This window comes from Corvus kubaryi, unplaced genomic scaffold, assembly GCF_017639235.1.
Source record: "Corvus kubaryi isolate FWS band 111438036 unplaced genomic scaffold, C.kubaryi_AGA036_p1.0 37302, whole genome shotgun sequence".
Taxonomy (NCBI): domain Eukaryota; kingdom Metazoa; phylum Chordata; class Aves; order Passeriformes; family Corvidae; genus Corvus; species Corvus kubaryi.
The window spans coordinates 4,212,558-4,240,096 of record NW_024581095.1 but is presented as its reverse complement, the minus strand read 5'-3'; the positions used below and the strand labels follow the sequence as shown (position 1 = coordinate 4,240,096).

At 37.2% G+C, this 27,539-nt stretch overlaps 1 protein-coding gene and 1 long non-coding RNA gene across 3 annotated transcripts in view; one reads left to right on the top strand and one right to left on the bottom strand.

The window, feature by feature from the left end:
• Positions 1-713: 713 nt before the first annotated feature.
• Positions 714-6,680, top strand: LOC121664663. The gene is made up of 2 exons (XR_006016080.1): positions 714-3,220; positions 3,373-6,680. It is a non-coding gene; the product is annotated as an uncharacterized LOC121664663 (long non-coding RNA).
• Positions 6,681-9,647: 2,967 nt separating this feature from the next.
• Positions 9,648-27,539, bottom strand: part of CHD1 (chromodomain helicase DNA binding protein 1) — a 55,642-nt gene continuing 37,750 nt past the window's right edge. Inside the window, exons 22-37 of one of the 2 annotated variants that reach the window (XM_042028118.1) lie at positions 27,433-27,528; positions 26,318-26,494; positions 25,987-26,147; positions 24,609-24,650; positions 23,789-23,919; positions 23,294-23,432; positions 22,434-22,584; positions 21,289-21,411; positions 20,791-20,928; positions 18,314-18,577; positions 17,761-17,901; positions 14,773-14,951; positions 12,852-12,948; positions 12,576-12,633; positions 11,453-11,663; positions 9,648-11,245 (exon numbers count right to left, since the gene is read on the bottom strand). In XM_042028118.1, coding sequence (XP_041884052.1) covers positions 10,882-11,245; positions 11,453-11,663; positions 12,576-12,633; positions 12,852-12,948; positions 14,773-14,951; positions 17,761-17,901; positions 18,314-18,577; positions 20,791-20,928; positions 21,289-21,411; positions 22,434-22,584; positions 23,294-23,432; positions 23,789-23,919; positions 24,609-24,650; positions 25,987-26,147; positions 26,318-26,494; positions 27,433-27,528 — 2,472 coding nt within the window. In that variant the 3' untranslated portion in view covers positions 9,648-10,881. The remainder of the gene's footprint in view (positions 11,246-11,452; positions 11,664-12,575; positions 12,634-12,851; positions 12,949-14,772; positions 14,952-17,760; positions 17,902-18,313; positions 18,578-20,790; positions 20,929-21,288; positions 21,412-22,433; positions 22,585-23,293; positions 23,433-23,788; positions 23,920-24,608; positions 24,651-25,986; positions 26,148-26,317; positions 26,495-27,432; positions 27,529-27,539) is intronic. The other variant, XM_042028119.1, reaches the window with a different exon arrangement.

The window sequence follows — 27,539 nt, the reverse complement described above, 5'->3', positions numbered from 1 at the left end:
CTGTCCCCGCCCCCAAAGAGACTGGAGTAATTGTCTGAGTGGTAAGACCTCTTGATTGGTCAGTTGTTGGCTCATTGGTATTCAAGATCTTCTTATTGGCTTGTGAGGTATCCAATGGGGTTCCTTGGTACCTCCCCTTATGTTAGTCAGGTCGACACCCACTCCCCTTTCCTGGAGCAAGATTACATCATGAGTTGTCTAGAGGGTTCTACACTCTCCCCATTACATATTTTTTACAGTTTAGGCAGTAATTCTTAACCGTGAATGGGTAGACTAAATTAGTATCATCACCTTCAACCAACCAATTAACAACCATTAAACTAATCAACAACCTTCAACTAATTAACAACTGGTTCAACTCGAATGAGAAAGCCAATCTTCTAGATCTTGTTTGTAACAGCTGTCAAGTATTACCTGGGTGGCTGGAAGAAGCAGGACTGAGTGAGTGTGCTTGAGATGCAGAATTGCCTGCAAAGTGAGTGTGGAGTCCTTCTAACTGTGGTTCCATTATCCCACGAGGGGTACATCCAGTGAAGGGATGAAGCGAATGGTTTTGAGAGAAAGGAGTCCTTCAGGGGAATACTAGGAAATAGGCAACATCTGCAGCAGGAAGGTCAGGAGGAGTGCAGAGGGACATAAGGGCTCCACTCTGAGCATACCTCCAGACAGTACCTTAGGGAGGATGCTCAGGGATGGGGGACAAGAGGAGCTGTCTTGTACCCAGGGGAAGGATCAGGGGAAAATGATCCAGTATTGTATGTTTGAATGGACAAAGGAACCTATTGGGCCAGACCTATTGTACTGGCTGCAGTGTGGGTCGTCGGACAAATGGGTATGTTAGGCATTAAATTTTTATGTAAACATGAAAGAACTTCAGAAGAGAGAGGAGAGGAATTATGCTGCTTGCTGGAGACATATGTGTCCATATTTGTGACCAAGAACTTAAGGGAGCTTAAAGGGGAGAGAAAGAGGGAAAAATGGGACCCCTTAGACCACCTACCCCCTCGTTGTGTGCCTGATAGGGTACTGAATAGTCTAAATTTAGAGAAGAAGCAGCAGAGCAGCAAAGGGACGATAATGGCAGGGCTGGTCCCCATAAAATGGTGGAACCGCATGGCAGGGCTGATCCCCATAAAATGGCGGGCCCATGTAGTGGGGCTGGTTTTACTGAAATGATAAAATCTCAAAATAGGACAGACCAGCTGTCACAGAGAACAAGGACTACAGAGCTAGGACAATTAAAGAGAGATGTTCAAAATTTCCCCTTCCCCCTTTCAAGAACCACCTCAGATGCTAACACAAATATGTCCATGTTTCCCCTGGGACAGGTACCTATTCATGGAGCTCAAGGAGGGGTAGGGTTTGTTAACATAGCTCTAAACAGTATTGAAGTAAGAGAATTTAAAAGGGAAATGAGTACTATATCAGAGGATGCCTTGGGGCTAGCAGAACAACTGGATCAATTCTTAGGCCCAAATATTTACACCTGGGAGGAAATGCAATCTATTTTAGAAATCATATTTGCCCTGGAAGAAAGACAAATGATAAGAATTGCAGGAATAAGAATATGGGAGGGAGAAAATCCACCCAATGTTCAAGGAGGAATACCTGGTGAACAGAAATACCCCTGGTAAGACCTGATTGGGATCAGAATACAATCAAGGGAAGGAATAGTATGTCCGATTATAGAAGATTGGGGATAAGGGAAATTAAGGAGGCAGCACCAAAAGGACAGAGTTTTGAAAAGGCATTTGAAAATAAACAGCAGCTAGATGAGCCACTGACTGCCTGGTTACAAAGGCTCAGAAAGAATATGCAGCAGTATTCCGGAATAGATCTTGAAAGTGCGGCATGCCAAGAACTATTACAAATAAGTTTTGCTACCAGAGCATGGCCAGACATAAAACAGAAATTGGATAGTTTTCTTTTTCTTCAACAACTTTGTCCCCATTTAATTGTATGTAAAAGTTAGTTCATTTCTAACATAAGTATGCATTCTTATGGCTGAAACAATGGCTGAAGCAAAACATTATTTTATCTCTCACATGGTGGATCATCATCTCTCCCCCTGCTGTTTCTAGTTCAAAGCTCTTCTCATCAGCTTGCCCAGATTTGATAGACATGAGAAGCATTTGTCATACTCAGTCATGTCAGACCAACTACCCATCCTTCATCTTCAAAATGGCCCTGGGGTCATAAAAGCCAAAGCTCTAATTGAGACCAGGTGCAACCGTGGTTGTTGACCTGTATGATCTGTTCACTCCTCCTCAACCTCCTCCTTTCACTGGCAAGTGGCACCACTGCACCCTGGTGCCCCTGGTCCTCAGTTCCAGACCAACACACTCATTTTTGCTCTGCTCCAGGTCTCCCCTGGTGTAGGGAATGAGTAAAAAATAAGGAATGTTTCTACATTGCCTCTTAGAAGATTAAGGTTTGAAAGTTGAAGTGTTTAACTGCCTCTAACAAAAACTTTAGAAACTGCTTTATTTTAGAAAATGAGGGCACCCTGTATCAAGTCATTAAAAGAGCTTGTTGATACATCAGCAGAGCAAGTAATAAACTTTGAAACATCAGACGAACTTCTCGTGGATACCAACGAATCAGCCCACTTCAAGGGAGCAAATAAAGTCGTGATGGATGCGGCCATCCTGCCCCCATGTCTAAAAACTCGACAAAGTGCTGGAGTCTTTGCTGTCTTTTCTGTCCTTCACTGTCCTGGCTGCTTCTACAAAGGTGTTCGTGACCCACCACCCTGTTGGTCTTGCTGCCTGGCTCTGCTCCCTTGCTGGATTGCTGGCCAGCTCTTGGAAGGACTTCACCAGGGAAAGACCCATTGCGCCCAGTAGAGATCTTCCCCATGCACTCTATAAGCCAGTGCTGCACCCCTGGTAACCCCTTTCCTGTGGTTTTCATAATTATTCTTGGAAATTTCCTGTTTTTCTCTTTCCTTTCTCTCCTTCTTCCTTCATGAAAAAATAAGTGAGTTATTGCTTTGGATCCCAACATCTAACCTCGTTTGTGTTTTAATCTCACTTTCAGGTATTTTAATCTCACTTTCCTCGGTTGTGGATCAAAGCAAAACTCGCCTCTCACCTTAAGGGGTTGGAACATCTGGCTGTATGGCTGGTACTTGAATTAGCCAAGAACTAGAGAAGCCTTGTCAGCCTCCTCACAGAACCCCTCTGAAAAAGCACATCTCCTTTATCCTGACCCAGGCCAGGTAGGGTAGCAGGAGGGGACCTGTGCCCCTCCACAGGGAGTTCCACTGTCATTTACCACCTCTCCCACCTGCTCTTGGAGGGACTCAGGGGCTGCCAGATGGGGGGATGTCCCAGTCCCTCATCTGCTATTGGGGTGCTGAATCTTTTGTAGGTACAGATCTGTACGTGGAGCAGAACACCCTCCAGTCTTTGCTGCCTTCATTTCCCCACACCTCTACGCGTGCACGGACTTTGCTTGTGTCCTCAAGTGCAGCAGTGGTTCAGGCTGCCACGAGCTGATGCATCCTTGTTGCTGTCAGGAGAAATGATTAGACAAGGTCAGGCGCATGACTCACAAGACCACTCTGGACTGTAATTAATTGCTGGAAATACTCTCCTTTGCTCTTTGTCTGCTTTGCCCTTGCTCATGCCCCCTAAGAGTTTGGCATTTCTATCACCGTATTATCCAAACACTTTCTTTTATCTACCAGCTGCAACTTCAGTTCCAAAGGTCTTTTCTTAGATTGTGCTTTGTTCTTCTGTTCTTGTCCCTTTCTGATGCTGTAAACTTTACCTGAAATATTAATTTCAATCAATAAAGTACATCAGAAATAGCCATGATACCCTTATATTTGTGCTGTAGTCAGATACAGACTCCCCGAATTGCCTACTCTATGCCCCCTCTAATATGCACCCCTTTTTTTTTCTTATATAAGAAAACAGTATTCATAATTCTATTATGTCTTTGTTCTTTTTCTCTAAGTTCAGGAATTTAACACAGCCTTGGCTGAGCAACAATCCACGTAGATTAGTAACATTTTCTAGAACTGATAGTTTCTCTCTTCAGTTACTTCCTTATCTGTAAATTCCTGGCCCTATCTACAAGCAGATTCACATGGTCTGTTTGTAAAGACACAGTCATCTTATTCCTTTCAATCCCTCCTCTTTTTTATTTTCTCAATGATTTTATTCACAAAGCTTAATTATCATGGATACAATCATTTCTTCCTGGGTCTTCTTTGTTTTCTGTCCTTTAGCCATTTCTGGGTCTGTAGGCATGGCTACCACCTGCATCCCCTTGATCGCATGTTGAATGAGCTGCACTAAGCAAGGGATCACGCATGGTAAAAAGATTAGAGTTGCTGTAGCACATAAGAGGACAAATAGCATTTGTTTAACCCATAGTTCACCAGCTAACCACAAAAACATGTCCCATTCCCATCCTTTCCATGTTTGGGCTAGTACATGAGATAATTTTCTTACTTCCTTTGTTATCTGTTTACCACTTTTCTGTGGTCATCTATTTGCAAACAGCAGTTTGAGTCATTTGTCTTTCCACAAGCTCCCCCTTCTTCAGCTAATAGGTAATCTAACACCATCTGATGTTGATATATCACATTCCTCATCGGAGTGGATTGGTCAGCAAGAAGGTCAAGAGCTGTAGCTGTCTGGTTGGTTATTATTTCAAAGACAGCTTGTAACCTAATTATCTAATTGAAATTCTAAATGGGTTCTCTGATGCCTGATACTAACTCATTAGGATTCCAAGTGGCTGGTCCATAGTGTTGTATAATCCGTTCTGGTGGCCATTCATCTTTTCCCCGCCTTTGGGCACTCCCTCCAGCCAGGGATTGGCTGCTTTTCTCTAATTAAATCACCATATGGTTTGATTCCTAGCAGATTTCCTGGAACTTGTGGTAGCAGAAAAAGAACAATATCCCTGACCAGTTTGGAGGTAATTTGGGATAAGCATGTTGGCCAAAAATCCAGTTATGTCCTTTCAAGGCCCACATTCCGTTGGGAAAGGCGTCTTCCGACCTTTTGTCATCTATTGGTGGGTCAAAATACAGCTTGTTTCCTGGGCCTAACAGTCCTCCAACAACAGTTGCCCCACCATAAGTCACAATATTTGAATATCCTAGCTTGTAAACAGGCTTTCCATTTACAGTTACGTCCCCAAGCTGTTTGGTTGGATTTGGATCAGAGCTCACTAAAAAGGGTTTGAGCGCTGTTCTGATGTTGCTACTTCCACTGATAATCATGGACAACATGTGTTTTACCAGTAGAATTGTCTCCGAGGCAGCTTAAATATAGGTGGTCAGAAAACCTGTCCCTCCCCACTGCTTTACAGCCTTCAAAATCCCTGGGATCACTTTGCCCAGCTACCATTAGTGAGCTTAATATGCATTTGATTCCATCTGCCTCAGTATTTGGAACAATCATAAAGGAGGGCAATTGGGGATTGCCAACAGTCATCCCAAAGATATCAATTTATCCCAAAGATAAAGTCCGTCCATCTTACAATGAATTCACTTAATTAAAAGGAGGAAAGCTGCACTGTCAAAGGTAACAGATCAGATGGAAGCTGTATTTTAAAAACTTGTCCAGAACATGCTGGAAGGTGATCTGTTGTGGTAGCTCACCTCTCTTCGCTCACTAGCAGAGGCATTTGAAAGAAAGAATACAGTTTGAAAACACCAAACTAGAGAGTGCTGTGCTTTGTGTGCTTTTTCTTTTTCATTAAAGCCCATGGGATATCTCCTTCCTGTGCATGTTTCCCTCCAGTATTATGGGTAATGAGTAACTCCAACCTAACTCTTCATACTTGGAATTTGACATGACTTATTGAACCCTTAGAATCTTGGGAAGTAATTCTCCAGCCCTGTTTACTTTCTTGACAAGAACGAGACTGAGTTAGACCTTACTCTTCCAGATTTTATAGCTTTGATAAGAGTTCCATGAAGTGGAATTGCAATTTTGTATTCTAGATGTTTCAAAACTGACCTCCTGCTTTACTGTTTTCTGGATAGAGAATTCACCTGCAGATTTCATTACCGGAAGAATATCATCAACCCTCCCAAGTGAAATTTAGTTAAAGTTTAAACTAGAAAGCTGTCTCTCATATTAGCAACTTCTTTGCAAGCAGTACCAAAAAGAGATGGAATAGTTAGTTCCAGACAAAAGGACTAAAGGGCATTTAAGGCTGTGGACCTGTAACAGCTTTATTATGCATACTTGGTGCCATGGTAGTTTTACGTGTTGCTCAGTCATCGACTACATTTCACAGTTCCTAGACTGGAAAAGAATGATAATCTAGTATGCTTACAAAAATCAGAGCTTTTGAAGTTCTCTATGTGCTCCTCAGTGATTGAAAGGAATGTCGAAGTGTCATTTGGTCTATACACTGCAGGGAACCACTTATCAATGCTAGAATTAGGGAAAACCAAATCCATTAGCTAATTTTAAGTGATGAGTGAGATTACTTTCCAAATGCTTCAGTTACTTCAGCAAATACTAACTCTATTGCAAATAAAATGCAGTGGAGGTCTAAGAGTACTGCAGTAATAAAAGCCCTCTGATTACTTTCTCTCATGTGATCAGTGTCACATGATTTTCTGCCATGATTTCTGGATGTTTATTTTCAGAGAAGACAGACTTGCCTGATGAAAAACCTGTGTCAAATAAATAATATGCAATGTCCAAGTGTGTTCTTCGGGCTTCAGCCTTAGTGCATGAACTCAATATAGATCTAAAGTTTATATGTCAAAATATCTCAAAAGTCTTGCAGCAGCGATTTTCGAAGTATTCCAGAAACACTGAGGGTGAAGTTGTGGGGTGGGAATCTGGGCTGTGAAAACAAGTGCACTCACTACCAGGCTTGGTTTGGACACTTCAGGTTTGAATAGCAGGCATCGGAGGGACTTGCAACACCCTGGGGCACTATTTCCTTCACAGTCACCTATCTCGTATCCAAGAAATAAACACTCACCTGACTCTCTCACAGGCACCCTACACATAGCTGAGACTGTTAGCCTTCCAGCAATGACCTTCTTTTTGTTAGTGCAAACATGGGATCAACTATGGTAATGGCTCAGTCTCAAGAGTAGTTTTTGAATAGGTTTATGAAGATGGTACAGATAATTTAAAAAGCAGAATTATTTTCTTTGCAAGTTATGCAAGGTTCAGAAAGTTATTTTCAACAGGACAGCAATTCTTACATTTTCATGCAAATTAACAATCATCATTCAATTTCATTATTCATTCCAAAGCAATTTTTCAGTTGTTAAAAGCTTTGGAAATACAAAAAATAAAATAATTACCAATAAATTGGTAGGACTACGGACTTGGAAAATACATGCTAGAAATACTGGTTTTGTGTTGGCCATATCCAAATACACCGTGAGAGTTTAAGGATGGGTGGACCAGAAGGTACTTGCTGTTATTCAGGTGTTCTTGACTTATATCTTAAGTAATTGAAATACAGAGAAAAACAAAAAGCTTAAGAAACAATTAATTCCATGAACCTCCTCTTCATTCTGATCCTATCAGCATCCCACACAACTAATATTCCTTAGCTACTGCTTCCAGACTGTTTCACTAATAAAAGCTTCAGCATAAAATTTTAAGAACAAAACTCAAATTTCAGGTGCAGTTACACTAGTTTGTTGGAAGAATGAAGACATAAACTGACAGCACTACATCTGTCCCAACACAGTTCAATAAAACAAACCTTGTTTGGTGCAATAGGATAACTCATACTAGGTATTACTGATTTTTACATTATTTACTACTCTCTAACAGAAACAAGAAATTGTCTACATTTATTTCTGTGTAATTCCTAAGTAATGGTGAGGTAATTTCCTACCAAAAAGAGCTATTGTCACTGAACACAACACTAAGCCTAACACTGGAGATGGAATCAGTTCCTTAAAACTGCTTTGCTACCAGAGTGCTGCCCTGGGATTTTATATTGTATGTGGAGCCCTGCAACTACACAGTTAGGGCTGTGAAACTGACAAGGTACGTTTGTGGATGACAAACTATCACACAGGGACAAAACAAGCCAATCAAGCTTCAAAAACGCCTCAAAAGTATTCATCCTAGGGAGTCCTATCTCAAAGTGAGGTCAGGGCACACTCCCTTCAAAGGAGTGTCATGGTACCACCGCAGGAACTGCCATCCTTCAGTGCTTGGTGCCTGAGTCTTTTGCAAGTCCTGTTGATTGGTCCTGTGGTGACAGGCTCTCAGAAACCAGCAGCTGTCTGAATGCTGCTCAGTCACCACGTCTGCATGGAGGATCAAAATGGGGGAAAACAGGGCAACTGTGAGCAGGTAAATGATGATCACATCATCACCCCTGACAACTAATGGCAACCAGAATATGCATTTCTCTGTCCATAAAACTTTTAGGGCAGTAATACGGTTCTTAATCTGCTTTTTCATACTTAAGACTCTTTTTGGGTATTACTGGGAATGGTAGACTAGAAATACAAAACAGGATTAAAATGGAAGTCGTAGACTTCCGTGCATGGTAGATGGAATGTCTAAACCTTTATCAATAGCCATATGAGGACTTCTCTTGCAGTCCTCAGGATTCTTACCTCCCAAAACCTTTGACAGACAGGCAACATTAGTATCTGATGGACGCTTCAGGAATGGACACACTCCTTGGAAACCTTTCATTACAAATGAGCAAAGGAAGGATCAAATCTATATGAAGACTGGTTGGTAAGCGGCTCATTTGCAGAGGATACGGGATTGAAAAGTAAGATACACCATAACAGGCCTCACCAGATATGAAGGTAATTTCCAACATCAAACTTCAAATACTTACAATGTAATGGAAACCAGAGGGGAAAAAATTAAACTATTGCAAATGTGATTTGTGTATCTCTAAATATGACCGAGTAAAAGTTACAATTACAAAGCAGAAGTAGACTAATTCCCAGAGATCCATATCATCAAAGCCACCAAATATTTCAGAGACCTGAGGTACCTTCAGTGAAAATGTACAGACCAACCATATCATGTGAAGCCACAGTGTTGTATCACAGCCACACTGATGGCAAACCAGGCTCTGTAGGATGCCCTGTCTATGCTCTAGGATGCATCTGTGTGCTTGCCAACCAGGAATAATTGTGTCCATGGAGATGCTGGAGATGCTCCCGACTCCTACATTTTCACCCTTGGAAGTGGAAGGTGCATGGTACACATGCACAACCTTATCAGACTCTGCTGCCTGAACACTGTTCAACAATCAAGCTTGAAAGCAGAACCACTCAAACCCCTCAGATCCTGTCAAGATAAAAAGTTAAGAAATGAAACAGCATTAACCAACCAAGTCCAAGCCTACACTAAATGAACTTAATGCTTAATGTGCAGCAACTGTGCCTATAGCAAGATCCTTAGAGATACTCTGTGGACAGATCGTCCTTCTATGGTAATGCTTTCATATAAACCTGCTTAACTGGAAAAAATACTCAGCATTTCAAGAGCAGAGAAAAACTGGAGCAGTAGAGAGAGCTCCTGCCACACGATGCCAGGCTAGGTAACTTCTCTAGTTATCACCAGGATTAAAATTGAGTACTTTTAATGTCTTCATGGGTAAACCTGGGGAAAAGTAACACTGTATAGACAAACACAGCAGAAAACTACAAGACCCACATGTCCTTTTAGTTTAAATTTAATTTGTCAGATAGAAGTTATCTATGTACAATCAGTGTGCATTGTAACAATTCTGTCAATAAATTCGTAAGTCAAATCTTCTAAAATATTAACTACCTGCATAGCACATTTGACATTATTGCCCATGTTGAAGAGGGAACATATGAATTTACAATTAATTTTGATTGATTTTGATACTGAAGTGTTCAGGTATTTGACACTCCTCCTTTAAAACCAATGCACCTGAAAAGCTTTCCAGAGCACAGTTTAGCTGGATATTTCTTAAGATTTCACTACAAACAATCACAACACTGACAGTTTAATAGAGAAAAAAGATCCAAACCAAAAAAACCCCCAAAAAAACCGAAACCCACAAACCAAAACATGTATCTAAAGTATCCAAAAAAGGGAGCACTAAATGGAATAAAATCTTCCCTTTCCCCATTTTTACATTCTGAGCAGTGACTCCATCAAAATCTTTTATTGAAACATACAAGTAGACTGATTTTGTTTCATAATTGTGACAAGAAGGCCTGAGTTGGTGGGGAAAGGAACAGTCAAAAAAAGCCTGAGGGGGAAAAAGCTCATTTAATAAATTTACAACAATTTACAGCCATTTGTTTGTGTTTCGCTTTTTTTTTATTATTTGTTTGTTTTGTAAAAACGTGTTGTAACTGATCACAAACAGGAGAAATCCTGGCTATTTTACAGTTATAGGTACAGAATTTAAATATTCAAGCTTGTGATGGAAAGCGGCAAGGTGGTCGCAGTGTACAATGTAAACAAGTAGCTTTGGAAAGTGAACAAAGTCCTTGAGAGTTCTTTACTAAGAAAAAAAATATTTTCCCCATTCCCTCCTGAAATATGAGCACAGGTCAGTGTTTAAAAGTTCGTTTACAAACATAACTTAAAACATTATCAGCCTCAAACCACTTTGACATGAAGTGTTCTATAGTAAGATCCAGTCTGAAATGGGCAGTGTTGAGGTCCCTGTAAAAGTAAACATCTTCCATCTCTTAAAAAAAAGTGCCACAGCATTTGCAGCACAGTGCAGCATAAACTTTAAATACAAAAATATTTTTCTTCTGTTGGGATACTAGACCTTGCATCCTGGAAAGAAGTAACAATACTGCTACTGATAGAATATCCCGTCTGTATCTTTCAAGTCATGTAAGGCAATTACTGTGTTAATTTACTGTATATGGCTAAAAGAAGGTCCAGAAAATGTCAGTCTTTGTTATGTTTTCCGGCTACTCCATGTATGTTCAGGTGTACTTTTGTGATCTGATGAATGTTCAAATGGAGATCTGTGACCTAGGGGAGATCTTGAACCATAAGGAGACCTCTGATCCAATGGTGACCTTGGGCCACTACCTGAAGCTCTGTGGTCCATTTGCCAGTCTGAGTGGTACCTATAATCTCTGGGAGATTTATGATGGCTGTATTCAGAAGAGGGACGGTGATCTGCATGTATCCTGTGGTCTGAATGGGAACGGTGATCTGAATGAACCCGGCTGTCTTTTAAACTCCCTTCCAGGCTTGACCTGTGGTCTCTGCTCCTGTACTCGTCAAACTTCCTATGTTTACTATCACTGTAGTATCTAAAAAATAAGAAATTATTTGTAATAGAGTTACTGGTAACATATTAAGAGCCACAATTATGTAAAATTGACAGAACTGCATTAGAGAAAGATCACTGTTGCAATTTTATGTTACTCAGAAAAGATGGTTTGGTGCTTCCTACAAGCATAGCTACAAAAACACAAAGAGAATTCTGACCAGATTTCAATATTACTCAAGAAACTCACCTGCTGTCTTGTTTGTAGTGATCCCAGTCTCTGTGATCTTTTCCATTGCTGAAGGCTGAATAGGGCCTTTTCCTGGAGTCACTTTTCTTGTAAGCATCTCCCTGATGCCTGTCTTTATGATGATCGTGGAATTGTGACAGATACCTATCAGAGGAGTAGCTGTCCCTGCTACTGTCATCATGGTTTGTATTCTCCTTCAGTCTTTCCACATCTGTTTAGTAAAGCAGAGGTTAAAAGGAAGTATCATAACATCTTTACTTCACCTAATTCAAACAGCACTTCTACCTGGCAGCTGTATGAAAAGGACATAATTTAAAAAACAAGATCTAAATAGCTGAAAATCAAATGCACTAATGCCAGTGAACAGAAGAAAACTTCAGAATTAAGAGGGAACCAAGCTAAGATGTAGATGTGTAGGACTTGGAAACAGAACTTCTCAGCCCCTCCATTCAGTCTACGAAGCTAAGTGTCCAAACAAGCAGTGAGTAGAGGTGCCTTCAGCAGAGCAATTTTAGATAGAATTGCAGCAACCTCCTCTCTAAGAAAGGATGCTCTTAGCATGAGTAACAGTTTTAAAGGTGCACCTTGTTAGCAAAAGAATTTCAATAGTATTCCTAAAACACGTGAGTCTTGATTTTAAATCCATGACAATATACTTGAGGAGTTCAGTAACACAAGATTTAAAAAAGCACTACATACAAGAAGGCAGGTGTGGGAACATATGGGGGGAAAAAAAAAATCAGTGTTATTGTCAACAATAAAAAACAGCCCCTGTAACTAATGACAGACTGTGACTGACTAATAAACTTACACCACAGTGATACCACAACAGCTACAGTCACAGAATTTCCAAGAAAATTACAGGTTTTGACCTCTTGCCCTCCCCAAAATTTAACACAAAAAATGTTTCTTTATTATTTTAAAGGACACTCAAATAACCTGGTAGTACCAGCTTCACTCTGCACTCTGCTGGATTTCACCAGCAAATCAGTGAAGCTTTTCGAATTAGGCTATCTCTATGGGACTTAGCAGTGTGGAAAACAGACCCAGGAGACGTGTGAAATGAAATAAACATGAATACTTAAAAGTATTTAACACAAGAATATATTTTCAAGTTTCTTACCTGGATTTCTAATTACATGTGTATTCACATTGCTGCTAATATTCTGGTCGTTGTGTTGCTAAAAAAGACAAGTACATTGGTAAATTTACTTATTGGTAAATCCCAGAATTCATCCGAATACATTGAAATATACCCTAACAAAAGAGACTACTACACTGCAAACACAAAGACTACTTGAAGTGTATTTCCGTATTCTTTATAATCCTCTGTATCTAATAAACATTACAATAATTAAAAAATGTATTTGTGTCTTTTGAAATGGTCTGAAAATATTACCTGAGACTCTTGACGTTTTTTGATTGCGTGTTTATACAGTTTGTGCAGCTTTCTTGCATCAAATTCTGTAAACTTAGAGACAAAAATCCACAAATTTCTGAGGAAGAAGAAAAGAGAAGTTATAATTATTTAAATTTCTCCCTGTATTACGTAGCAGAACATGGATTTAACTGCAATTATCTGAATGCTACTTCAGTAATCCTGAAATGCTATATAATCTACACAGTATTGTCTAATTGCACAACAAATGTTATGTAGTTGTAAATAAAACATTTGAAAGATTGATTCCTTTAACAATTTTTCACTTTTTAATATTTATCATAAGTACTTCAGTGTGAAGTGCATGGACAGTAGTACTGATAAGAATTCTGTCAATTTTTGGTGAAATGCTCATTAAAAATACAGCTATCAGTTTATATATGTCTTCTAAAAGTTTGTTTGAATTTTGAGTATTTACCAGTCTATAAATAAAAAATTTAAGTAAGTAAAGGAGTAAAAATTCTTTCAAATTTGAAATCTCTTACAGCATAAGACACTTGACGAACAAATCTTATTAAATGAAACCATCAACAAAGGAAATTTTCCACAGAATTTGAGAGTCTGGTCAAGGTTTTTGAAACCAAGTAAGAATGTGAAAGAGGATGAAAGTCGTACAGTAATAAATCTGTGCCTAATCTGTGCTTGAAGGAACCGAAGTAGAACAAATCAAGTCTTTTGCTGTCAAGATGCCAAAATTCTGAAGAAAACTTTTCCTTCCATGATCACAGGTGAAGTTTTTTTAAGAGATACGGATTTTTTTTAGTGAAATTTGCAGGTGGAATGGTTAGAAGAGTCTACAGAATAACAGTGTTCAAAAATATTCTGAGTGTGGCACTTCAGGAAGCAACAGTATGCTCATTATTCAAACATGATAATTTAAACATGATAATTTCTGTCTAGAAGTTTTCGTAAGTAGGCAACCAGTCAATGGTGTGTCTAATGAGACCATTCTAACTTTATATAAACTATACTACTTCTTATCAAATACAGCTGAAATATGTATTTTATCTACACATAATATCATACCATTATTATGAATAAGAGCTCTACTACAAGTTTCCACTTAAAATAATATAAAATTTACCAAAATGTAAGACGTGGATTTTGTTTTTGTATCTCAGATCACCTTACTAATTTCAAGTAAAGGAAGTAAAATCAGCAGAAGCATTTTACGCTAACAGAAGTCTTCAGGAAAATTCAACACTTAAGACTTTGATATATATAATCATAGGCTGTATCTTCAAGCATAAAAACATTAAGTGAACATTCCAACAAAAGGAAGTCAAATTGCATTAAGAACTTATCAATGAAATACAAGACCAGTATTTTTTTTCTTAGTTCTTTTTATATTGTCACCTGATATAGATGCAAACTCTTCCCTCACTTTTGAATTGCATTAGAGTATGTTATGATAAATAATTATCAAGTCGTAGTTAATACATATTCAATTTTAGAGCGCATTTAAAAAAAAAAAAAGAATTCTACAACTTGGAATCATACATTCAACACGTTTTTAGAACTGCATATTTTCAGCAGGAAATATTAAAAAACCAAAATGACCTGAAGTTGAGAAAACCAGATCTTTAAAGGTAAGAATGATTTTAACTAAACAGAGTGGCAGTGACAAGTCCCCAGCGTTTGCTGTCAGCGTTAAGCAGAGAGATGTCTCCATCCTCTGGACAAAATACAGGAGTCTGCATCAATGCTCAAAGTCAATCCATTACAGGTCAGAACAATACATAATCACCTTTTAATAGACTTCTATTTAAAACAGCAGAAAGATACAAGAGCAAACAATAAATAGGAGACTAAAACCTATTCTTCTCAATGGAACCAATTGTAGATTTCCCTTTTCCAAGTAAAACCCAAGAAAATAACTTACTTTCTCCACTGTTTAATTTGTTCAGGATTTGTATACTCCTTTAGACATTCAGTAATATGATCCCCAATTTTGATAAGACACTGTCTAGTATGTTCCAGCTGCTCTCTTTCAGAAAGGCCCTTCTCTGGTCGATCCAGCTGTTTCAATGCTGCCTTGACAGGTCTCATTCTTTCTTTGCACTGTGAAATAGAAAAAAATGAATGCATCAATTCAAAACAAAAAAATTTATTCTAAAGCATGACCCACCTTTTACTGTGATATATACCCACAGGTGAAGACAATATTGTTAGAAGTCAAATGAAACACAAGACTTCCTCACAGGTCTTAAAAATGTTTTACATGTTTCCTTTGGAAGATTATCAATCCAGTTGAAAATTCACTTCCCTATGAAAGCGTTAGATTCTATAAAATACACATATCAAGGTGTAGCAGCACAGAAGATACAGGTGCTAATGTGTATATCTCAAACACCAGCAGCTGGATGGCTGTGAGGCTATCTTATTTTCTGTTCAAAACCCACTGGTGTTGGCTTATATGGCAGGTCAGGGACTAACATACTGATTTTCTTTCCAGGTGTGTAATTTACTAATAAAACTTCGTAAGCTTTTGCAGACCCTCTCATTTTTATTGTTCCTTTCCATCACAAACATCCAAGAATCTTGGGTGATCCCTTCCCCTTAAGGGTGGGACTCCACACTAGGATTCGAGAAAGCACTAATTTAATATATAGGATTTCTGAGGAAAAAGACTTACTACAACTGTATTTTAGTATTAAAACTTTGAGCACAATCATGTAGGACAAGTCTTACCCCTTTTAGCACCTACAAAGCTATACAAACTCAATGTCAAAATTAAATATGAGAGTGTTCAGGACATTTCAAACAAATACTTTCTGCAACCATTACACTTGGCATTCAACAAAGGATCAAAATTGCTTCTCTGAGCATGTTTTAAACCTCACTCCTATGCAGATACTAGCAGAAGTTATGCTACCAAGAATAAAGCTAGCTTGGGTATAGCACCATAAAGGTTGGAAACCACCTCCGAGATCATTAAACCCAGCCTTTCACTGAACACCACCATCTCCATTAAAATGTATCACCAAGTCCCACATCCAGTTGTTCTTTTGAACACTTCCATGCATAGTGACTCAACTACCTCCCCAGGCAGGCTGTTCACTGCTTAACCACTCTTTCATTGAAGAAATCTTTTCTTACATCCAACATAAACCTCCCCTGGCACAACTTGGGGCTATTTTTCCTTGTCCTGTCACTGGTTCCCTGGGAAAAGACCTGACCCCCACCTGGCTACAACCTTCTTTCAGGAAGCTGTAGAGAGTGATAAAGTCTCCCCTGATGCTCCTTTTCTCCAGGCTCAACAACCCCAGCTCCCTCAGCCACTCCTCATAAGACTTGTGCTCCAGACCCTTCCCCAGCTCCATTCCCTTCTCTGGACTTGCTCCAGCAGCAAAATGCCCTTTTTCAATTGAGGGGCCCAGAACTGAACACAGCACTTGACATATGGCCACAGAGAATGTCTAGACTAGCCACAGATAAAGGTCGTGCATTCTTGAATTTTCCCACTTTGAATCCAATGTTTTAATGATAAATCCAGATGAACCCAGTTGGCATGGTTTAAACTGCAGACACTTGCTTGGTAATACCATTGAACTCCAATGGCATGGTAAACATGACATGCATATCCCTCCTTGTCACCAAGAGCACAATCAGTTAAGCCTGAACAACATTTCCATTTGAAAGTGCAACTATAATTAGACTGCACCTGACCATGGCATAATGAAAAACAACAATCATCTCCTTCCCCCATTCTTCCCCTCTATACAGTACCAAACCTAGAAAAACCAAACAAATACCTGGAATGGAATGAAACAGAGTATCACCATTACCAGCTAAGCATCTAGGGACAACTCAGAAAAACTAGGGAAGCTGTTCCACTGCCATCTCATTCCACTAGGTAATTAAGCATCTGGTTTACATTTTGCATTGCCACAGATTAAAGTAGCTTTTAAAAAGACAGCTTATAGAGTGCAATTCTTAAATATAGAAGTGATGAGAAAAATATAACTGTACATGGAAATCAAGTGATTTTCTGTCATTAGCCACACAGACAAATCCACCTGAATCACTCAAGGCCCATGCTGAAAATCACACGTGATTTACTTAGATTGTTTAGAATAAACTCATGGACCAGTAACTGCCATACTCATGGGAATCCTACTGGCATGTCACAGCCAGCATCCACAACAGACCCAACAGACCTGGCTGGCAAAAACACAGCTGTTGAAATCTGAATGACAACAAGCACAGCTGTTCAAAGTAACTCATTGATACTTTTCCAGGGGCCTCAGCCAACCTATAAAACTTCATATAAATTGTGCATATGCATTTTTCTCAAATGTTAATTCTATTCTTAGTAAGAAGTAGTGATTAAACAGAATTCTTTTGGTGTCAGAAATATTGCCTCAGCAAGGTATTTCTAAGTGCTTTAGTATTGTTCCTTCTTGTGTTTACTAACTAAAGTCTGCAATACTTTAGTTATACAATACTTCAGAAGGAAGTCCTGAAACCTAGTTTTTCTTGCTATCTTGCAAAGAAGAAAAGCATAAATGATATGGCGAAGCCAAAGACTCCATCAATTCCAATTAAGTTCATTCACATCTGCTCTTTAAGAAGCACGATATACAAGTGATTCTTGAGGATAAATCTTTAGTGTATATTCTCAACCTATAAATCCTACAAACTACTGGATAAGTTTTCTGTTATCCTGAATAAATACAGAAAAAAGGCAAAATAAAACTGCTAGAACACAGTAAAAAATTACTTTAGTACACTGTCAGTAAGATTCATTGATCTGAGACTTAGCAAAAGATCACCTGTGTTACTGTGCCAAGTAACAATATCAAGAGTATCAGCAATTGTCCTAATTTAGACTATTACGTAGAAACACTGATTTCAAAAGGGGACTTACCACACTAAAAGTTTTCTGATCTAGCTCTTCAGATTCTTCTGATATAGGAACTGGTTCACTAGATGCAGTAATATGAACTGGAGTATCCAGCAATGGAATTTTTTTAGCTTTCTCTTTATTTTCAGATTTGATTTCATTTACCTAAGAACAGGATACAAAAATACTTAATACATTTTATTTTGGTTCTGCAATTATAACATATGACAATCCCCCTAACTACTGCATTCTCTTCAATACATAAGAATAAAATCTATGCTGACATTCAATGACAGTACATTTTATTTTCTCTGTGGAATGGAAAAGGAAAATGGAAAAGGAAAAAAAGAATTTTTTGCACACGTTCAGTCCAATTAAGAGATACATCATTGAAGATGAAATTCCCCATTCCAAATGCCTGTCCTTGTGGTTTCAGGTAAAAATAAAGCTTCAAGTGACATAAAAGACTTTAATGAAATGACAACTGATAAGATCCAAACACTTTTTCATCTCAAAATCATTCACATAAACCTGGTGGCCTTCTCTAGCGCTATGTAAGATAAGTAAACCTAGTTACCTTCTCTTCCTTCACTTCTTTTTCTTTCTGTGTGGATTCTTTTACTTTGTTTTCTCTCTTTTCTTTAATATCCTTTTCTTTTAATTCTTTCTTATCCTCTTTTTCTTTTTTCTCCCTTTTCAAATCCCTCTTATTTTCCTTTTCTTTTGTCTCTCTTTTTTCTTCAGCTTCCTTCTTAATACCAGAATCTGGCTCAGGCTTTTCTTCATTTTCTTTTTCTGCTTTAAATTTTTTATGTGGATGTTTCACTGAAACAATCTCATCCTGCAATATGCAAGCATATATGTCACATCAAATGGGGTTCCTATCTATACAAGTTTCGCAACTATCAGATTGAAACACTTTTTATCTGTGCATTTTTTATTTCTGGACATAAATTTATCAAATCACCCATGAAATAGAACTGAATGCAGCGGGTTAAGAAATACGAGAACTATGCACTTACTTCCTTGATGTGACAAAGCAACTACGGATTTGGCAGAGTCAGTGGGTGTGAGAAATTGTGTTCATTTAACTTAGAATTAAATTTGAATTTGGTCCCTTTAAAGGTTATTAGACTGAAGAACTGAAATCTAAAAGGAAGTAAGTCTTGCAAAACTGACCTGATCTGTCAGGACAGTCAAGTCATGGGGGATGTTAGAAGACCTCCGATCTAATTTGCTTTGTCCCAATACCATATTAAACACTCACAGGAGAAGGTAACAGAATCCCAACTTTCTCTTTTCCAGAACTGTTAGTTTTACCAGGCTTTAAAAAAATCTTTAGTTACAGACTCTCTGTTAGGTGCCCATTTAACTGTTTGAAGGTGAACAAAATATCACTTCACTGCTCTTTATAATATTCACTGAGAAGATCTGTGATGGAAACTAATATCCTTTCAGACATACAAAAATACTGTAACTAAAGTATTATTATAATACAGGTGGAAGAATCATTATCATGTTTGAATTTATTTGAATATACCAAAAAGGCACATACAGAAACTGTTTATCTGTTGCAAAAAAACAGATGAAAGACTGTCTCGAACTGAACAAGTTATTTAGAAGAGGTATGAAGTCATCGGCCCAACCAAGGCTGTGTTTTGGTGTTTAGGTATCATGGAAGCTTTCTAACAAAAAATCCAATGACATAAAAACTTTCCTGATAATTCTAGGAGTAAAATAGGTAAATTTTAAATACTGCACACTGTGTGGCATCTAAGTAGCTAAAGCCAGCTGTTTAGGAAGGTTGTAACATACAGTCCAGTTTTCCGAAATGCAATTGTTAATCATGTCCAAAAGGACTGAAGTGATGAGTACCTGCTGTTAAAGAGAGGACAACATTCTAGGCAGTTTCCCAAAACATAGTTAAGTCAATCAACTGACTGGCAGTGTATTCTCATTTAAATGGAGATGAAGACACTCATTTTTGAAGTAGTCTGAACAATTAATTTGCTTAGTTTTAGGGTTCAGTTGTCCGTGTTAATTTACTGGGAACTGTGGCAACATTTACAGGTCTTAGTCTTACATTCCAGGCAAATGACTGTAGCTATAAACACAAGGCAATCTACACTGAACTTTTTTTTGTTGCTGGCTTTAAGTTTTATTCTTCATAGTACAATTTAAATACATACACCTAAAGAGTGGTTAAAAATTACTATTTTTAATAGATTTATCATAGTTTTTCTAATGCTAATTTTAACTATGTATTTCCGTAAGTATTTTTTCTTTTAGAACAAGTTGACAATTACAATGGTTTGTAACAGTTTGCTTCAAACCAAGTAGAGAGTATTTTATTGATATGCATACAATTGCAGTGACTTACTTCAACTGCTTTCAAATTAGCTGTGTCATGACCCTAAATTTTATCCAAATATTAATGTCTAGTGATTTTGCTATATGATAAATAAAAAAAATAACAAGACACAACAAAAGCATAATACTAAGATTAATAATCAGAAGTAACAAAACCTAATAAGGTTAAATAGTTGGTTAAATAGTCTTTCTGAAAAATGGGATGCATAATGTATATACAAGCTGTTGTATGCAAACTTTGAAATATTTTCTTATGCTGCTCATTCTAATTGAGCTTGATGATATTTTTCTCAGCCTCAATAAAAAACCCTTTACCTTAAGAATCATTATCAGTAGCTGTAACACATGAGCAAACCCTAGTATTTTTACAAGTGTGATTTGCATATCTAGCAAATACAGTGCTAATGTCTTTAAAGAATGCTGAAACTGAGCAGTATCACTAGTAGTTAGACCATAATGTTCTTTGTAACAATTTGGAAAATTCGTAATTCCTCAGTTATTAGTTCATCATGAAATTGAAATAGATACAGTCTTCCATGTGCCATGATGCAACATCAATTGTAGTGGCCACAGGAACAGGATGACATTCAGGTGTTTTAATTTTATTAAGCCAAGCAGAAGATAAAATACAAATTGATACTAACAGGAAGAACTGAATAGACATTTTTATTGCGTGGAAGATACCTTGTTATTCTCATCATCATCTTCATCAGATTTTTCTGAGGGTTGTGGTGAAGAATCACTTTTTATTTCCTCTTTTAATTTTGCAGCCTTTAGCACCTTATTCTTCTTAGTTCTTGTTTTCCTTCTCTTTGAATTGCCCTGAATGCAAATTGATCTCTTTAATCATGTAAACTGACAAGCATCTTTGCAAAATAAAAGGTTTGGGTTTACATCAAAGAGAGGGTTCCTTTTATTTTATTTATTGCCACTAATGACCACCACTTTACTCACGATTGGAGACAGAGCTTAGTGCAATAGCAGAGAATACACACAAATAATAAGAGAGTAATATAACATTAAACTTGCAATTAATATTCTGAGTTTGTCTTATGTATTATGATTAGCAATAGAGTAATACTACACAAATAAAAAGTGCAGAACTAAAAAATGAAAAGCATCAGGTGACATGCCCCTAAGCATAATGTTTTACCTCAGTAATGAATGCCACATTTTACTTACTGCTCCAGCAAGCCTTTGTGCCTCCTTCCTCGCAAGGTCTTTATTCAGTAGTTTAATGAGGTAGTCTGCACGGGTCTGTAACTGCTTTGCCTGGGGTTTCTTATCTGGATCGTCAGGCAAAATCTGAGGAGAAAATGGCAGCATCACAGCTCTGAGTACAGGTTATCAACTTTAGATGTTAGCCTGGAGCACACAGAACAGCAAAAGCCGTGCCAAAGGAGGTAGTAAACAATCCACTCCAACTATACCTAGCAAATATGTCAGAATGTTTAAAGCAAAGGAGAATTTTTAAAAAGTTTTCATTTCTCTCCACTGAAACCAATGCAAGCAACCAATGCAGAGTCTTTGAAATTGCCTCGGAGTTTAAAACCAACTCAAGAAACCAGCCTCAGATTTCTGTCTCCACTCTGATATTTCATCTAAGAAATTCTGGGCACCTGTACCAATCAGTCACAGAACTCTGGCTCTGACTAATTCACCTTCTAAGTGCAGAACTACACTACAGTGCAGATGCCAAGAATACAAATGTGTGGTTCCAAAAGTCAGACAAATTAATGAAAAGCAGGAGTAGGAATCATTATTAAACAAATCTGGACATAAACCTGGCTCCTCAAATCCCAAAGCTATAGGTTGTTGGCACTGTCACAAAGTTTACTTCACCCCAGGCTTTTCCTCAGTATTTGCTGCTCACTACTGCTAAGAAGCTATTGCACTAATTCTAGTAAAGCTACTCTTAGTGTTGGGAGTGGAAGATAGCTCCAGCTGAAGAACCTGGGGATTAAGCAGGGATGGAGAAACTAAAATAAATCTCTAGAATAAATGCCCTTCTCAAAAGATCAAGAACACAGAATTAACAACAGCAGAACATCTGAAATAGAGAAGGAAAAGACTGAAAAAAAAATCAAATGACACAGGGCCAACCACATGGGAATATGGAGACACAACTGACTGCAAGAATGTGTACTTCAAAATACTCAAGACCCTAAAAGCTAGTAATATACCACAAGAAGGATAGTATAAAGTACAACTGACATATAATGTTTCTGCAATTTCATTTGTCATAAAATAAGCTCTTTCAGTAACTCTACTTAGCAGCATCATTACCAAAGCAAATAGTCCTTGATAAACTACTGTAGATGACATACCTTATGTGTCAAACTGAGATCAGGATCCATTTTTATCATTTCCCAGCTGCCATAACCATATTCATAGATGCCTATTAACAAATTGGAATCATCTTCCTTACCCCAATCTATATCAAAATGAGCAGCCTTGGTGTGGCATGGGATGACATATCTAGAAGAAATATATTAGAATGACAAAAAAATGATTTTTACATCTGAAACTTAAGAGAGGGGGAAGGGAACATACTAAAAGTAATGTAACTAGATTTATTTTTTCTGCTAAAATGCTGGTAAATTTAAGAAATTAATCCAAATATTTATCATAATATTTTCTTAGTATTTCTATAAAATATTTATTGAAATCAGCACTGGAATGTGTTTTAAAGCTGAGTAAGACTAAAATATGAAGAACAGACATCTGTCTGTAGCCATGAGCTGTGTGACAAAATCAGCCAGCCATGAATAAAAGCAAAAATCATCATCCAAGTGTTCTAACTAAGTGGATAGCTTAGGAATTGCAATACACAAGGTGGCAAGTTTAGAGGTTGGAACAACTACTGCTGCACTTTGACACTCCTCTCAAGCAGAGATGACACATTTAGCACCTTAGCAAGCCTGAATACTAGTCCTAATTATTACTAGCAACTGAACACAGTTCCCAGTGAATACAATTGACAGGTTAAAGCTGTTACTGGCTTCTATGGCAAAGGAAGAAAAAAGGAAGTACAGCTGTGGAGCAGGTTACCGCTGCCAGTTCTTAAAGCGAACAGAGAGACAATGCTTTTAGAGTGTTTGAGTCAAAGTTGCCAAAAACAAATGCTAGTAAGACTTGAGAAGTTTTCTGCATTACTACTCCCTTAAAAAAACGCAAAAATCAATACCTTTTTCTTTCTTCTGGATCTGAAGGAATGGATTTGTGCAGTGGTGCCAACTCTTCCTCATGAGAGATAACTAACTTTGCATTTACTTGCACTCCTGAGATTCGGAATGTTGGGCCTTTAACCTTCCCAAGTCTACCTCCTTAAAATAAATGATAAAAGCTATTAAAATATTCACCTTTACCAATAGCATCAGAAAAATGTAAAGGAAACAATTACACCACATGACCTTTTCTTAACCAAATGTTTGAATTAAAAAGCCGCTACATAACAGGAGTACTTCTAAATTTCATAGCAAATCAAAAACCTACTGCATTTTTCAGTGGTAAGTCACACACAGAAAGGGGGAAGAGTCACCTTATTATAACCCTGGGGTTTTTAAATCATCCAGTACACACCTCAACATTTTCCCAACAAAACTGTTTTCTGTTATGATCAGAGTGCAAGAGTACCTCATTCTTCTTGACACTGCCCCCTCAAGCCCCCTGAATACTGCACCTGCTCTCTCTTGTCCAGATGAATTGTCCTTTAAGGCTTTAATGCATCCATTATGTACAAGCTCTCCCAAACGTCTGAGATCTGTCTCTGATTTATCAACTAGCTCAGCATCTCTAGCTACAGCATCTAGCCTGTAATAAAAAAAATACTCATTTTTATTTGCTGGTTATGAATGATTCCTTCAGACTTCAAAACTAAAGAAATGATCACATAAATTATCAGTCACCTGTGTTTTCTATTTGATGTACAATTGTGATCCAAGAAAGAAAACCCTAAATGATTTAGGTATGAGGACAATACAACAAGCACTGTAAAGAAGCCTAACCCTAGTGTTATTACATATTTCTTTAGAAAAGAAAAGGAATCATTAAATCATACATATATATATGTATCATATCATCACATGCACTATAAATATTTTTAAGGATGGGAAGTTTCTCTTAAATAGGAATAATGAAAGAAGCTTAAAAATGAGAATTGACAATATGTAAAATGCAAATGTAACTTTGACAGTCAGAGTGGATACACTGATAGGCTTTCATGAAACAGGCCTATCAAACATGACAAGTGAATGATTATTACCAAGGAAGATTAAACAAGTCAGCAGATAAATATAAAGGAAGTATTCCTCCAAATGGCAAGGTCTGTTGTGCGGCTGTTTGCACACACACCATACATAAAGAAATGGAAGACACTACACTGAAGTCACACTATATTCAAGATGATGTATTTCCCCGACTGCCTAGTTTCATGGTACATTCTAATTTTTATAAAAAAGAGATTCCAAGTTGCCACACAAATAATAATCAAACAACTTTACCTCTCAAGAGGGCCACCAAATTTCTTGTAACTCTTGATAAACCTAGTAACAGAAAATAATTTTGCTATTTAAATATATGCTTAACAAACAACATTCGTTTTAAACTTGTATTGATACAATTGTTAATCTTAGTATAATGCTATATAGACAACGGGTGAAAAAAAACGTAGAGTAGAGCAGCTTCATATGTTCAGATAAACAAAATCAGTTTTATGGGTTTAACAACTGATATAAATAAAACAATAGAAGATACAATTGATTTCAGAAATTACTTTATTAATTTCACAAGACTGAGGATTCAGCAGCTGTATGTATCTAATAATGAAAACTGAATATGGATTTACAGTAAATCAAGATTTCAGACATTATGTTATGTGTAGTTACACAGTTATTAAAAAGAGCAATCTCCAACAGATAGTTGGAAGGTTTCAGAAAATGACACGAAAGATACTCTCTGTTGAAATATCTAAGTGATGGAAAGAAACTGGAGATACTTGGAAAAGAAAGGACATTAAATAAAAATAAATTAAATATAAATAAATAAAAGAAGAAAGAAGACTTCTTTAACAACGAAGTTACTTGTGCAAGCACAAGAATAGCCCTGAAAAAAGTACCAATCTGTCCCGCTGTTAGATGAGACAGAAAGCCAAAAAAGATCTTTGAAGTTTTTCTTCTAAAAAAATACTCTGAGAACTTTACAGCATTTTAGAGAAACATGCATACTTGAATTTCAGAAGCAAGTAGCATTTCACAAATCCAAAAACGTTAACCAAAAGGAATTCCTCCTCCTCCTACCAAAACAGTATTTCAGCAAATATTTAGCATATACAGAAGGGACCAATAATAGTACAAGTTTCAAACAGGATTTTATATTTTCTTAGTTTTAAAAAAGCAGGATATAACAATTCAATTACAGTGCCAAGAAGTGTAAAAAGAAAACAAAATCCAATCAAATTTTTTCATTTGTCACCAAATAGATTAACACCAGCACCACAGGTTTTAAGATAAATTGGTAGAAAGCAGATTATTTGCTAATTTCTTTTTAAAGAAAAGTTCACCCCTTGTAAAATCACTGTCAGTGACCACCCAGTGAAAATACTGCCTTCACAGGCTGCAGGAATTAAAAAACTTAAATCAATCATGAGTATTTTTCAAACCTAATTTTATACCGCATTAAAATGGTTCAAATTCTTGCTATGGCAGTTCACTATGTCAGCACCACAAGGTAAAAACATTAAATGCTTAGAGTAAAAAGATTTCAAAGAACTTCAGGAAAAACAGATTATCAGCTGTACTTTCAAGACTAGTAATAATATTATTAATAATAATAATGGTAATTTCTTGGCCCTTTAAATATGCATGTCCTCCCATATCTTACCGCCTAATCTCTGCATCACTAAATCCTTTAATATTTTCTCGAGGAATAGTTCGTGGTCTTCCACGTTTTTTTGGCCTTTTTCTCTCTGAGATGGAGTCACTGTCAGATCCAGAGTACCTTCTGCTTCTACTGCGCCTCCCTTCGCTGCCATTGAAGCTGATCTGGAATTCCAGAGTAAGCAAGCTGTATCAGTAACAAATACAAGCAAGTTTTATCTGCCCTGTCAAAAAAATGTGTTCAGAAAAGGAGTAAAAAAACCCCAAACCCCAAAAAGCAACAAACTACACCAAAAGCAACACAGATCTACAATTCAGTCAGAACCAAGAGACACCTGTTTTGCACAGTTTCTCATCCTTGGAAGCATGTATATTTCTTCAAGCTCTTTTTGTCTTTCCTCCTCTTCTATTCTTCGCCTCTGGACCTCCGGAATGATTTCTTCCCAATTTCTTGAATTTCTTTCTGGTTCCAACTCAATAACATCTTCATCCATATTGGAGAAGTTGGCCACCTTGTATACCAAAATGTACATATTTTCATCAAATCAATACATGACACAATTTGAAAAAGACTGATCAACTACTATTTTAGGAAAATGAAGTTACAGATGCCATATTTTATGCATATAATGTAATTACATATTTATCTATTTTTATATATATGCTATTGTATTATAAGCTATATATAAAATTTATAAATACAAAATGTTTCATGAAACAGTCTCCAAAGAAAGTATTTTTACTCATTTAGGAAAGACAGACTCCTTCAGCATGGGTTAAGATGAGATAAAAGGAGAATCATGTCCCTCACACATGTATGATGGTTATTTAACTTCCTTCAAAATAGGGCTAACAACATTTGAATGCCTGATTTAATGTGAAACTATAATAATATAAAACTAACCAAACATTAATACCATGCAGATATCAAAATATGTTGTGAATAAGCGATTAGCAGGAGAGCTGTGTAATAATTTCCTTAACTAAACAAATATATCATGCTCTGCTTTTTTTTTTTTTTGTACATAAATGTTTAACTGACAACACTTTAAAACACCTGGCATTCCAAGTTGACTTTAGGGCTAAAAGCAACTTGCAGAAATGATCAACTAAGAAACACAAAGAATATAATGTACTGTATTTAATGATACTACAGCTGCTTAATACAAAGGCAGTCCATAAACCACAAAATTAGAATTCTAATCATTAACACATTCATAAATACATCTCATTTTACTATCAAAATACAGAAAGTATTTTTAATTTTTTATACTGATGGTGGGTATCATGTATAGGTGAAGAACATTTTACTAGAAAGTGGTACAGAGTTGACTTACTGAGGCATCTATTTCCAAAGAATGAAGAGATAGAGATAAATACATAGAAGAGAAATAGTACTGTTTACAAAGGAAAGTATAAATATGGCAGGAAGGTGGGAAAAGAGCCATACCTTGAACTGTGAAAGTAACTCATCTCCTACAGTTAATGGACCTGGCTCATTTTCCCGCGTTTCAGCCCTCTTCAAAATTTCATCTATATCCATTTCCTGAGGATTTA